Raw genomic sequence first — 15,177 nt, 5'->3', positions numbered from 1 at the left:
AAGAGTTGGAATGGGTGAAGATGTTTGTTTTTAGTTAGTTGTTAAGCTAGTTTGAATCATACTTAAGTTGTCATGTTATCAGAGTTAATTTTGTTTATTAATGTATATTCGTATTCCTTTTTAATTTTTCGATTGATATTTTTTGTTTAGTTGCGATAGTTTCTGAATTATTCTCTAGCCAGTGCATTATTTGAAAGTTTAGCTTTTCGATGTAATTTGTTACGTTTTCTGATTCGTTATTTTACCTCTTTGTTTATCCAAGGGACGTCGCCTGGACGAATAGTTACGTTTTTATTTGGAATACTCTCAGGGGCTGATTTTAAGATTGAGCTAGCGATTGTGTCTGCGGTAGCATCTAGATTTTAAATGTTACATGTGCCACGTTAAATGAATATGTTCCTTAACTTGTTAGCTTTTATGTGTATCGGTGTCTTGCAATGACCGGAATGCTTACAATTCATAAATCTGAATTGGCTGGAGTGATTCGTTCAATACATTGTCCTGGTTAATGATTACTCAGCTACAGGGCTTGCATCTGTAGATTGCAGCGATATAATCGACTATAAGCTTAGTTATCGGAAATAAATTTAGCAGTGCGTTGGAATGTATTCTGTTTTTGTTTGGTGTTGACATATACAATGTTTTTGTTTTGAAATATTCTTAGCGGACTTCTTGGAGGTAGGAATACATTCTTGTTTTAGTATTTCGGTTAGTATGTAACGTGTCCGATTGCAGACGAAAGCTGGTCGCGGCAGTGTTACAGACATAATACTTTGCCATAAAAACATCTGTGTCAGGTAAAATCTTATTTAATACCATTGGTAAGTTTGACGCCGCCCTTCCGGTGGCCCGCCCTAACAACGGCGAAAACCATTATAATAACCGGGTTCCACTATTGCATTTTCTCAAATCCTGATTTATAATACGTACTGTGCCTGTCAAAAGCAAAACAAAAAAGTTAAATTTATTCTGTTTATCGTGCACGTGTGAAGAGAAATATAGCTTTTACACATATACAAATATATACAATACAAAAAATAGACATAAATATAAAAATAACAACAAAAACATTCGTTATGGACACACATGAAGCAAACTGTGATTTACAATATACACAAACAATACGTTGGCTCTGGCATTTGACAGGAATTGATACTTATCATCTGTTTAAATGTAAGTCTGTTTACAATTGTTTTGGGGTAACAATGCCATACATTGTCCACGATTTTGTCACATTTTCATCAATGGCTGTTATGCAAAAAAATCCAAGCGAATTTATTTGGAAAAGTTAAGTTAAGAATTAGGAAATTCTGTTTAGTATGATGGAAGTTCGTATTTACCTACAATACTATATTTATCAGGGATAAATCCCCTAAATCTGACATTTATCAATACTTTCCTTATTTAAAGCTGCACTCTCACAGATTGAACGTTTTAACAGCTTTTTTATTTTTTGTCTTGGAACGAGCCAATTTTGCGAAAACCCATGGAAACCAGTAACATAAGATAGCTGACAAAAGATCAGATCGCAGATTTTTATATTTACGTGCAGAAATTGATGTTGTATGCAATATTTCTTAACCGTTAGTAACGGTTTAATCCATAAGACATTAATTTACGAACGGAAATATGAAAATCTACGATCTGATTTTTTTCAGCAATCTTATATCATTGGTTTGCAGATATTTACCCAAATATTTGCTCCTTCCAAGACAAAAGAAAAGTTGTTAAAAGGTCAATATGTGAGAGTGCAACTTTAATACGCAAACTCAAATTGATTTATTTTGATAAATCTGATTTAATATGCCTATTTGCTAATTGTAGACTGTGGTAAAAAAGTGACAGCAATGCACATTAAATCTGACACTTATAGTTTTTAAAATTGCACAGCAAACAGTTTTCGACAGCAATAACGATACATTTTATTTATGATAAAATCGCTCAAGGGAACCACCTCGGCTTACAGCTCACTGAATTCTCTGTTCCGAATTCGTTTGCAGTAAATTCAATCCTCGTACCACCAAAATGCATCTGGACGCTAACCGTAGCTTTCTCATCATTTTGTACGTTTTGAACATCAAGGTTAAGTGTGCATACTCGTTTACAGTCTATTGTGTAAAGCACACTTCCAGGTTCAATATCTTGTGGAATTTTGTATATTTCAACCTCTATATGACGCATTCCTGGCCTAGGGGAGTGGAATAATTTCTTGCGTGTTGTTTCTTCCACAACTATCGTTTCGCCTTTTCTGACCAAGGGATGAATGACGTCGGAGCACATAATTCTCCCGTCACTCTGTTGAATCTTCAAAAATTCCCTATGGATATTCACGTCAAAAGGAACATTGGTACAGACACCTGAACAAAAGAAAAACAAAATATTGTATGACTTTATTAGAGATGTGTGACCTCAAGCTTCTGTATCACAATGAAAACGAAGATTGCGTGCGGTGTGACTTTATGCTAGCTATGAGAGAAATAAAACACCACAGTTTAACCGAACTTAAGATAGTGTTTCTTTACCAGTGCAATACGTATATGAATTGTAGTCCTCAAGGTAACAATGGTCAATATCTGGCCCGATTCTTTTGCGTAATGAATTTATTTGTGTTTTGAGCGATGCATTTATTTCATTACACGCCTTTACTACTACTACTACTACTACTACTACTACTACTACTACTACTACTACTACTACTACTACTACTACTACTACTACTACTACTACTACTACTACTACCTACTACTACTACTACTACTACTACTACTACTACTACTACTACTACTACTACTACTACTACTACTACTACTACTACTACTACTACTACTACTACTACTACTACTACTACTACTACTACTACCACAACTACTACTACTACTACTACTATTACTACTACTACTACTACTACTACTACTACTACTACTACCACTACCACTACCACTACCACTACCACTACTACTACTACTACTACTACTACTACTACTACTACTACTACTACTATTTGTACTTCTCTTACTACTTCTACGAAAAAAATAATGCCCGATATTTTGGGTCACATCGGCTCCATTTGGTTGAACCATTCACTATAAGTAGGTCGATAATACAACTACTACTACCTGTTTTGAGTACGCTAAAACTATAAAAAATAATGTGTTTACCTACCATACGAATACGGCAATTTATGGGACTTGATAAAAGCTTTGGAGTGGCCAAATATGACAGCTCCTGAAATGGACACCAAACAGCCAAAATGATGTATACAACAGCAAGATTTATCTAACTTTTTTCAGTCGGTGTTGTTGATATACAAATGTATATAAATACAGTGGGCTAAATATCATATGGTTGAACACAGCGCATAAAAAATGGATTTAAATGACAATTAACAAACATTTATTGGTAAAGCATGTATATTGTGTCCTTGTCGTGTGTTTTTAAATACTAGTTTTGCCTTTATGTGTGACTATAATGCGTCAGGATGTTGTTTTCATTGTAATATCATAATGTATCTGATCGTATACCTATGGTATCGGTTTACCTTTCAAAACGGATACAGCTGCCTCTTCGGGCATAAGTAGGGTGTATCCTGGGAATCTAGCCTGTAGCTCAGCTCTTATGATTTTGGAATCTGAAAGGCCACCAACTAAGATCAAGGTCTTTACATCCTTCAATTCTCGCCGTGACAGTTCCCTTTGTAAATGAGCCGTGACATTGGATACTGGATCAATATATGTTTCCAGGAGGAATTTGTTCAGTATTTCCAAGCTTCCTCTCCTGTATTCAACTTTGTCTTCAAACTTACTTCCTTTCAGTCTCTCCTTAAAAGGCACATTCTCGTTCTTCTCAGTAAAAATAGACATTACACAGGGCGGTAATTTCAGTCTGGCGATTTCTAACTCAGAAAGTTTGATTGCTCTTTTCTTAACTTCAATATCGCGATCCAAGTCTAGTTTGTCTGTAAAGTCGTTACACAATTCGTTTACTACATCAGCTCCAAAAAGCTCTTCCAACAGGTTCTGCCACCTTGCGTCAACTAACACTCCTCCCCATGGACCACCTGAAGGCTCAGCTAAGGCATCTAGTCTTCCGTCGCTGTTAACTTCATGCGATGTTATATCTACTGTTCCATCTAAAAATTAAAAATGAGTTTATGGTTTGTTCATGGCGATGAATTGATTCATGAGCTATATGTCTGGGTTGTTATGTATGTTGTGTTGTTTTCGTTAAATGTTCTTTAGACCTAAACCTTGTGCCTTTAACGAGTGTATTCCTTGACGTTTTGGCAACTGGGTTTACCATTGTCATTTCATTGTGATGCTATTTATAGTAAGAAATAAATGAAAAACGTCAAATTTTATTCTTAATTGTTTCTAAGGTTAACCTGATTATTACCTCCTAAGTCAATAATCATAAACTTTGATCCTCTGGTGAAAATACTTTCTTTTTTCCCTGACAACGCTTCTGATGAGAAACTTGTGTGCTTGCAAAACAGAGCTGCCGCCTCCGGTTCATACACCAATCGCAAACTCTTCTCTGGTATACCCGCCTATGTTTGCATAAAACAACAAATATACAAGAATATTGTTGCATATACAAACTGGCAATTGACAGCCAGACATAAACTCATATAGCATTACTTGATCTAGGTACATACAAGTTGAATTGGCAAGTTTAAAGCGTTAGACCAATAATAAGGGCACACGGTCTATAACGAAATAAAGATGTTTTATTTAAAATACCGTATTTACAAATAAAATGATCGTATTTACTCATTGTAACAACGGTTATAAAATGTATAAAAATGATTAGGAAATCGCTTTGCAGAGTTAGCAAAGTGGGAAAATTCACATACATGATGAGATTCAAAACGAATTTTCATAATACTATCAAAACTTCAGGGTCAAGCCCAGTAGTAAAACAAATAAAACTATAGAACCAGGAAATCATTCTTAGGAGTCATACTGCAACTTACAATGCACGGGTAGCCTACGTACTAGAACAAACCATTATAACTTTTGCAGTTTCTCTAATCTTCATTATCATTAAAGTTTAAACGTTAAACAGTTCTACAAAACTGTTTCGTAAAATTATGAGATGATGATTTTTGTAAAACCTGTTCTGCAGCCATGGCCATGAATTCCTTGGCGTTGTCATCCCAAATGGCGGGAACGGTCAAAACCCATATAATGCGTTCCAACGATAAATTTGTTACTTTATCTCTCATTTCGTTCAGAAATTTGTCTTTAAAATATCTGATAACAGCTGAAAAGATGTCCAACGCTTTCATAGAGCTTCCATTTTCGGCACGTAATCGTGTTCTAGTAGTAACATTCTATATTTAAAATAGAGAGAATGGTTTATAACCAGAACTATAAAATGCCAACTGAAAGTAAAACTTTATGCCTCAACGCAATATAAAAATATTTAAAACAATTTTGGGAAAAAGAGAAAGAATACGAATAAGAACGTTTCAGCCTTGGTAACTTTAATACTGTGTAAGGTTTTTTTCTTATTCCGAGAATTATTATGAGTGTCATTATACCATATCATTTTGATCTAAAATTAAATTTAGCGGGCAGCCTAAGAGAAAACGCGCACATTTGAGAGCTACAGGCAAACTAAGAGTTCTATAATACGTTTAATATCGTGCAGAAAAACATGAGCTATAAAAAAGAGAAAGGGGGTCTTATTTTTATGTTTTTTTCATCACTTCAAAATGTCATTCGTGACTTAAAATAAATATTAAGCCTTAAAACTACGTCATAGCATACGCATCGCAATTCATTTTTGAACTGGAACTATAACGTTACGATTCCCGATAACATGAAATTAAATAGAAGACGTTTTGCTGCATGTCGCGGTCCACATGTAGATTACCTGGTGAAACAGCAACATTTTGAAACGACTGAAATACAACCAGTCTGCTTGAGCTTTTCTCTCAACAAGCGCAGCATACTCTATTTGGGCCTAAAATAAAGGCATAGATATACAGAATTTTTAATGTTTAAATACAGTTCAATCGCGAAAAACACAAATTGTGAAGACAGTATGGTTTTTAAGGTATTGATGAAAATACCGACAGACTTACAATCACAATTATTTAACCATACAATATTGCCAATACTAGTATAATCTGCTGAAGTATGGGGCTATGAAAACCTAAAACATATTGAATAAATTAATCTTAGTCTTCTCAGAAAAATAACAAAAACTAAAATTTTGGATTTCATTCTTCGAGGTAAACAAACTAAATTATCACTTTTTTCCTATAAGTACATGCAATATGACAATTCCAGATCTTTTAAATGGACAGATCATATACGTCGAATAAAGATAATACGGTTTATTCTAATATATGGTTAGAACAATCTACAAATATAAATCCTAGTTTACACAAATGTGTAAAACAAGTCCCAATCGACCAGTTCCTACAAGATTGGCATTCTGTTATAAATAACTCTTCTACGGCAAACATTACTCATCGTTCAAGGAAACTCCCGAATAAAAAATATACTGTTTAAACCTTTCGCCTTAGTTGAAACATTTTATGAGTAAACTCCGTATATTAAACAACAAATTCCCGATGGAATTAGGAAGATATAATAAAAAATATACTGTTTTATTTGTATGTCAGACTCTTGTGATGAATACCACTACTTACTAGTTTGCCCATTCTTTTCAAATGTCAAAAGAATATATAAACCAATCAATAGGGCCAAATACAATTATATACAACGAACTGTTTACTTGCACAAATGTTAAATTATTGACAAGAGTAGTTTTATTTGTAACACATTTAATACGCAACGTATGTCAACCAGGGTACTTTCTCCCGTTTTTTGTTAAATTAAAGATATTATATTGAGTTTCCTAATTTCGTTTGTAGCTTATTTATACGATATGCTTATACGAGGCACATCCTTTGAAATCTGGCACTAGATTGTATATACTTTTATCTCTCTTATTTTGTATAGATATTTAAAATAAATGTCTTCCCCATGATATGAGACATTTTTCATACATGTACGACCATAAAATATACACCACCATTTCCGCCACTCAATACAAAGTCAACCTTCTTCGTATTAGTATTATTAAGCCCTTATTGGCACAGGTGACTAATCTAATTTGTCCTCATGTTGTAATGTATGTATAACTTGAGTGCAATAAGGATCTTATTTGTTGTTTTGTTGTTGTTGTTGATATTAGGTAAATAACTGATATCGAATATAAGTATTATATCGTGTAATATAATATAAACGGTACTTTCGTATTGTCTTTGAAATTTGACCTATGGTTTTGTATTAAATGCAATAATACTAATTTTATATACACATGTACAATTGAAATTATTCATCTAGTTTTGGCACTGGTTTTAAGCCGTTGCAAATACTTTGTTTTGGAAATAGCATTTGTTTCGAAGGAATCAAGGTTCTAATTTCTAGAACGGGTTCAGTTTACCGTATTGGCTTATTTTTCTGTATTTGACCATTTTCTAACAGTTCTTATGCAGGATATGCCCAATACAGTTTCTCATTTTACGAAAGTTTATTAACTTAATACTCAATTTGTACATACATCGTATCCGAACTCAAACAGTGTACCATCAGGTTTAAAGAGGACAGCTGTTGGTGCCTTTGTTGTTATCATTCCCTGTCCATCATTCCAGGTAGTTGTAAATACCTAGAAATAGAGATAACGAACATACCCAAAAATCAGAACTACTAAATAAGTACCATGATTATGTCGTAGATGTCGTATATCGCGTATAAGATTTTGAGCTAATATTTAACGTAAAAATAACTGAAAAAAATATTGAGGCTAACCATGAGACAGGAAAGAAAATGCTTGTGATGAACCAATATAAAGTCCATTTAATGCAAATTATCTTTCTAAAGCCAATGAAAACAGCAGACCGTAAGAACTATCTTTGTGTTGTTTTTGCAAACCAATCATAACTAAAATCTCAACAGATTATCAGACTGATGCAAGCGTTTGGGTAATAATTTTTAATAGCAAAATCTTGAACGCCAAATAGTCGGAACGCGTTTTGTATTGCCTTAGAAAGGGAACTCACAAATTCATACTTCATAAGGGCATACTTCCGTCAGACAATGGTCTCTTATTTCTGGTCGTATTTTCCAGTCTGGTTGTACAACCGATCTGTTTTAGGTCAAATGATAATGTTTGACCAGCTATTGTAGACATTGGATGCATCTTTGCAGGTTTTTGCAGAACCGTTGGCTGTCGGTCGTATTTCTACCTTGACTGAGCATGATGCAACTAGACATAATTTGCTACACTAACATATTTGGTTAATTAATAAATCAGTTGTGTTTTTTAAATACCGTTCGAATTCAAGTAGAATCTTTTAACACATGAATGGGATCTATTCAACAATTAATCGTCTCAAAAGCTAATGGAATTGAGAAGACGTGATAATTATAACGCATACTTTTAACGTTTTATCAACATCTACAGTGATTATTGCATAAGTCGGTGGCATTTTCGCAATCGGAAATATAGTAAATGATGTACCCTATAAAACTTAAGTAAAGTTGATTTGTTTCTAGCATTGTATCTTCATGATAAATGATTATAATGCAGTGGTCAAATTTAATATTGCAACATGTATATTTCATGTTAGACAAATGTCTATTCAGATTTTTAAATCTAAACGATCGGTGAACGATGTTCCTTTAAATTTTTAAAAGTCAAGACTGCAATAAAAGTTTCAGGGACAATCGCATAAGTCATAAAATCGAATATAAATTATATTAAGAGGACCCAATAAACATTGAAGGACATTGAAGGAGAGACACAAACATCCAAATACCACACACAGTCCGCACACGCATAAAAAAACTTAAATAAAAAAAAAATAATAATAATTGGTTAACCGCCTTTTAACGGTCAGCGAAAAACGAGTTCACTAAAAACAAGAATAATTAAAACCACTTTCCGCTTAGCCTCACTCTTGTCCCAACATTTATGAACGATTATGGGGGCCTTATCTGAGTGTCGGAGAAAGATTACGGGGGCCTTATCTGAGTGTCGGAGAAAGCATCAAGCCCGACATATACATTTTTATAGTTCATATAGTCATTGTGTTGTACTTGTATGTCTCTACTCGTTGTCACGGCAACAGAAAATTATCGCTTATACAGTGATTTTAGAACAAAACAAATAGAAGTGGTTGAGTAGGTGATGTTTTTTACATTCCATTAGACACATAGAGTATAATTGTTTGTCCCAGTGTAAATCCTCAACAGATTTAACCGAGAGAGCACCAAAAGCTATATTTCACCACTCTTGTCAAAGGGTAAGATAATCTAATTCTTGTGGTAGGCCTTTAGATATTTCGAATGAAGGGTTCATTTTATTTGTGATGAAGCCAATATGTAATTTATTGATATGTACCATAATACTTCAACCTACCCTGACAGGAATATAGTGTGTCCTTCATGTTTGATACATGTATTTAAACAAGTCCCTTCTATTACTTCCTGGTTAGAATGAACTTGACGAATAAAAATAATAAATCTTGTTTTAAATCAATAACATTGAGCGATTTCTTATCCATCTTGGATATATTTCAATTATAGTTTTTTTATATAAATATTGTTTTTTATGTGAGTGAAAATTCGTTATAACAAATGATGTATTCGACGAGGAAAAATACTGATGTAAGTGTTACCTTTGCCGGATTCTGTTTAAAATCATCCAACGTAGAATAAGCGAAGCCAGAAAAAGTAGTTCCAAAGTCTATAGCAACTGAAATCAGTTTACCTTTCGAACTCATAACGGACACGGTGGTCTCAATTTCCCTTTTCGTAAAATAAACAGCAGTCTCACACTGTTTAGTTATTGAAAGTATGAAATGGTATGAGATCCTCCATTTTGCAGTTATTTTACCTTAAACAGCATGTATGACACACACACATATATTTAATATAACACAAAGACAAGTATTCACTAAGCTTGTAATAATGGCATTTCTATTGCGGAATATTGCCAAAATCCATATATAACATTTTAAACTTCCTTCGAGCTCGCCTGCGATCGAGAAGATGATGAGTAAACATAAAGATTCATGGTCAATCGATATCGTTATAAAATCAAAGTACTGAAAGCGTTGAAAGGCTGTTTGCGCGACAAGCTTGATCTAACTCTTTTAACATTTCTGGTCACAGGTAATAAAATTCGAATCCAAAAGAATATTTTGAACGACTCTCATAGTAGCCGATAAGTGCCCGTCATTAGCCAAGAATAGGTTATACTAATTGATGAACTTTCAATAAAATCAGATAATTTCATAACAGTATCTGATAAACCTTTATGTAGTAGAATATATGAAGATTGCTTTAATCTCGCATGTTTATTGCTAGAGTAATGTTAATAAAATGAAACCCGATATTGGTTGAGGACGTTTTGACTGTTTGACTAGGTTATGTAAGGCAGGGTCTTTTAGTGAGCACGTTTTCATTTTCTGCGTAATTATCTGTAACTATATATTTACTTCGGGTCCTCTCCAAGATCAATCAAGGATTCTAAGGAGTTCATTTAGATTCACATCAACATTGCCATCGACGCATTGATTGTTTTGACTTGACCACCGGCTTACAGACTAAATATCGTTATACAAGCTTTTAAATTTTAAAGTATAACTCAACTTAAAGTAGATGTTTTTTAATGGAGACTTCAACGTACATTGTGACTTATAAAAAACAGTTCCAGTTAGCCAAGAAATCCAAAATGAGTATTCGAAAATAGGCTGATTTTGTTGTAATACAATGATAATACAATTTATTTGCATTATAAGCGGAAATCACGAGGCATTTCCTGCACTATTATACTTTTGTGTACAATTCAAATGAAATATATGATTATTATATCGCAATATGAAAACAAAACAATAGAAAAAATGTGGAAATGTTTGTGGAACAATATGGATTTGGAACGCGATATGACGTACTTCCGTACGCATGGGCGTACAAATACATGTTGTTACCAACAAAATGAAAAGTGCTTAAATCTCGAAATGAAGAATAATCGAAGGCTTACGGGGTTATACAATTAACATACTGTTGTAATGTAACTGAACTTTGGCGTTCAATAAACCTTGTATATAATATTGTACTGTTTAAGCTTGTCAAACACCCGCTATTTTCCCATATAACATTATGTATGTATGAAAGAGTTGCATATGCTGACAGTTAACCCAAGTATATGGGTTTACATTTGAAAATACTCCTGGTACGCCCCTGTATCAACCCAGATAATTATGACACAAGGCAGTGCACCAAAGCCGCTGTTTGTTGAGCCTAAAAGTCGACTCATCCGAATTACAAAAAAATATCATCAACCCCAACACGTTTGAGTTGGATTGTCCGATGTTTACATCCACAATTGTTCGGTCTTGTTACATATTTTCGTCGTGAAAACAGCAAAATTATTACTGAAAATTAAAGTGAAACAAAAGCAGAATTATTTGTGTCAAATTTATTTCCTTTACGTTTATGGATCACACAAAACACATTCATTGTCTTGATACCCTTCTCGACTTCGATGATGGCTTGGTACTTCTCGGTGAAAGATTTCGATGACAATTTTCTTTTAGAACCCTTTGTCCCTATGGCCGATCCAGATATCCCCCCGGATTTTATACCGGGTCTTTCTCTGAATTGGTCGACCAGAGCAGTGGAACTAACATTTGACATTTTGAAGTTATTCTTTCTGTTCCCATTTGGGATTGATATCTAATCAATAAAATGTTCATGATTTATACAATGCCAAAAACAACTTGAGCAATAAATGTCCCCTTAATTAATTACACAAACAAACAACTTTAATTACTCTCACTTACCAATTACATTTTTGTATCCCCTAATTATGACGGTTTGTTATATTGACACGCAAGGTATTTTGAGACATGCCGCAAACCGTCATGAATATTTTAACACCTACGTCTCGATCTACAGTTGGACATAAAGAACATAGGAAACGAGTGAAATTCGACAACTGGGACTGAAAAACGAGGTCGACATAGCGAAAAAGTCGTGATAAAAAAATCGATACAAACATATTTATTTTATATAGAATAAGAAGGAATAAATTCGGGACCAGAAAAAAGTCGACATAACCGAAAAGTCGTCTTATCCGATGTCGACATAGCGAGGTTCAACTGTAGTTGTGTCACTCTACACGAATACTTCCTAATTATTTGCAATCTATTGTTTCGAGTCAACATTGATAGTCAGCCGATCGCTTGTATCGCATTCACCTTTAAACACTGCCATTAATATGTTTAATGTCTCAAAACTTCGATATTTGAAATCTTCATGTACACCGGAGCAAGGTGATATTAAGTTTCAAACTTGTGTTAGCATGTTAAAGATACACTCTTACTCCCAAATACGATTTATCACAATTGATAATATTGTTTAAATATTCCAAAAAGGATGAATAAATATCGAAAACAGATATGTTTATGAAGAAAACCGAGTTAAATTTGAAAGAAATGAACATAAAACACTGTATTTCTACCTTATGAGACTATAGTAGACCACCGTAAATCGTTTAGCAATCACCAATAATTTTGTATTTTTTACGCTTTCTGCTAGTATATACACGGTTACAATCTTGTTATCTGTAAGTAATATTTTCTATAAATGCATTATTTAGTAAATTGTTAAAGGTTTATCATTTAAAATTGATGTTTGTTATACATGTGTATGCAGTGATTTTGAATAAGAGGGTCACTTTAAGTATCTTAGGGCAAAAGAGGTAGAGCTTTCTGAGCTAGAGTTGTCTAAGTTTGAGCTTTCTAAGCTTGAGCTTTGAGACTAAGCTTTCTGACTTAAAGCTGTATGAGTTTGAGATTACTGAGTTAGTGGCATTTTAATTTTCCAGTCTGCATTATATACTCACTTAAAGCGTTGACATAACAACCAATACATACACATTTAAGGGTGAATGGGTATACAAATCAAGCCCTCGTTAAATAGCTTCCACAGTACCAATGTGCCAACAAAGAACATTTTTACTTGAATAATTGGATTCAGTGGTTAAGGGGGCTGTGTTTGAGCAATTAAGGTAATCCATAATTCGCTAAACCGTCTTCGATCTTCTATGTAACTGGATATTTCATGCCTATCTGTCTTATAAAGTTCTGTAACAGCTTTCTCTGGTTTGGAGCACAAACACTCGTGCGCTGCAGACTTTATATTCAGTTGAATTTGTCTTCTTTTTTCAGTGAATATACCGTTGCACTTAAACGAGCCGTTTTTAAGTTTTTTAGGGTGTCGTCCTTCTTCGAACTCAACAAAAGTGTCGACTCCTGTGTATTAAAATATACATCGATCTCATATAAAGTCCTCAATGACCGACTAGAACTTGAACTAGAATTATGACAGGACGTTGTTTCACGTCATTTAACTCGTCAAATAGTGGTCGATATTGATTCATCGTTTCAAACCGAACGACCCATGACACGGCCGTCAGGAAATCGTCAAGTATTAAATTCTTCTTTGACAATACAAATAATGATAAATTAAGGGCCGGCCACAATGCAAAAGTGGGTGGGGAAGGTAAAAAACTAAACCATTTAAAAACTTCATGTTTATTTAGTTTTGAGAAACGATCATTTTTAGGAGTGAAACATAAATTCTTGGTGACACGTTCTAGGGTAGTAAGGGGTTTAAGAAATTTTACAAAATCTCAGTTCTAGGTGTTTTTATCCCTAACTTACTTCCTACTTTACATTATGACACCTCATTTCTGTATTGCAGAATAAAGCCACATTGATGTATGATGTACATTGTATAAGTTTACGCATATTTTTGTAAAGTGTTACAATTATATAAGACAGTGGGGGCTGTAAAATGATTAAATTCAAGACACTAGTATATCTTTTTAAAGTTCATTGGTTTGAAGTCGACTCTTGATGGTGCGTGCTTCGCTGTAGACGCCAGTATCTACAGATTAAGCGCGTGATATGATTTCTTCAAGATCTTCTATGTACAGAATAATGTTTCTGTTTAGCGTTCTGCAGAAAAATGAAGAGCCCAAATTGAGGGAATATACTATTTAAGAAGTAAAAAGAAGTAACAATTATTCCTGCAGTTTTCATTGTACTAGTATTAAAGGAAGCTCAATAAACTACATCCCTGAGCCAATGTATTAGGCTAAAATGTATATTATCGACTTTCAGAAAATACGTCTACTTTCGGTTAACATATTTGGATTTTTGCTGTATGAAAGTTACACTTTCGATAAACCGGTAACAAATTCGTGAACAATTCATCAAAAAGATCTGACTTAAACAAGGAAGTAATTTACTTCTGAATAAATGTATTATGCACGTTGGTTTTCCCCGGTTTTCCCCGGAGATTAAAGGATTATAATAATTTGAAAATCCACTCCATTCATTTGATTATTAATATTTTGTTCACATTTTACTTTTTAACTTAAATGTATTATAATAAGCTATGACGAATAAAGCGACTTGTGCTAACGTTGGGATTTTAGTGATAGTATTTTAATATTTACTGAGATCGATGCAGAAGTATTGGTTTCATTAAAGTATTTTTAAATTGATGTTGTTGTTTTTGTTTTAACCGTAATTATTATTGCCGACATTTTAAAAAAGGAGACTATCAATGAATGTGTTCAATATTTAGATATATGTGTTTTAAAGGATGAAATATATTAAGTGTTTAAAGCCTCGAAAACAGACAGTAGATTTTTCTTAAACAGGGAAGTTATTTCATTCTGAATATAATGCAGGTTGGTTAGTTTATATCATTTTAAGCTCGGTTGTGCAGAAATATAATATTTTTTTTAAACAATCTCGTATCCGCGAGCCTTCCCGAATGCAGGTTGGATGTACCCGGTCTGATTATACGGTATTTAACTTTTAAATGATAAAAAAGCTTGATATATTCAAATTTATTTGATATATTTTCAAAATGTAGGTATATATTTCACTTATTTGTAACGACTTAAGTATGTTGTGCGGTGACAGTACAGATTCCTGTTTGTATAGTACATCGAGTTGCTCGTGTATTTACAGTACTTTTTTGTATGATCTTTCTTAAATTATTGTAATTCGTTTATTATTCTAGTCAAAATGCATCTTTGTTTTCTTATTTAAATTGATGTTTTTCTATATTTACT

The 15,177-nt window shown here is 33.6% G+C and overlaps 1 protein-coding gene across 1 annotated transcript; it reads right to left on the bottom strand.

The window, feature by feature from the left end:
- Positions 1–968: 968 nt before the first annotated feature.
- Positions 969–10,077, bottom strand: LOC128240079 (heat shock 70 kDa protein 12B-like). The gene is made up of 8 exons (XM_052956573.1): positions 9,698–10,077; positions 7,579–7,683; positions 5,878–5,967; positions 5,114–5,332; positions 4,393–4,546; positions 3,539–4,129; positions 3,163–3,225; positions 969–2,357 (listed from the first exon to the last, which is right to left on the bottom strand). Exons 1-8 carry the CDS (start codon positions 9,800–9,802, stop codon positions 1,942–1,944), a joined length of 1,743 nt encoding a protein of 580 aa, XP_052812533.1. The 5' UTR covers positions 9,803–10,077; the 3' UTR covers positions 969–1,941.
- Between the last annotated feature and the right edge of the window lie 5,100 nt (positions 10,078–15,177).

This window comes from Mya arenaria, chromosome 7 (genome assembly GCF_026914265.1).
Source record: "Mya arenaria isolate MELC-2E11 chromosome 7, ASM2691426v1".
Classification (NCBI taxonomy): Eukaryota; Metazoa; Mollusca; class Bivalvia; order Myida; family Myidae; genus Mya; species Mya arenaria.
The sequence above is the reverse complement of the archived record's forward strand: the minus strand, read 5'-3'. Positions and strand labels throughout refer to the sequence as shown.

What these genes read in the sequence shown, in the direction of transcription:
- LOC128240079 (XM_052956573.1), bottom strand. Translation starts at nt 9,802, where the DNA reads ATGAGTTCGAAAGGTAAACTGATTTCAGTTGCTATAGACTTTGGAACT. An exon ending in TGGCCATGGCTGCAGAACAG is followed by an intron (nt 4,547 to 5,113) that starts GTTTTACAAAAA and finishes ATGCAAACATAG; the next exon opens with GCGGGTATACCAGAGAAGAG. An exon ending in TATGATTATTGACTTAGGAG is followed by an intron (nt 4,130 to 4,392) that starts GTAATAATCAGG and finishes TTTAATTTTTAG; the next exon opens with ATGGAACAGTAGATATAACA.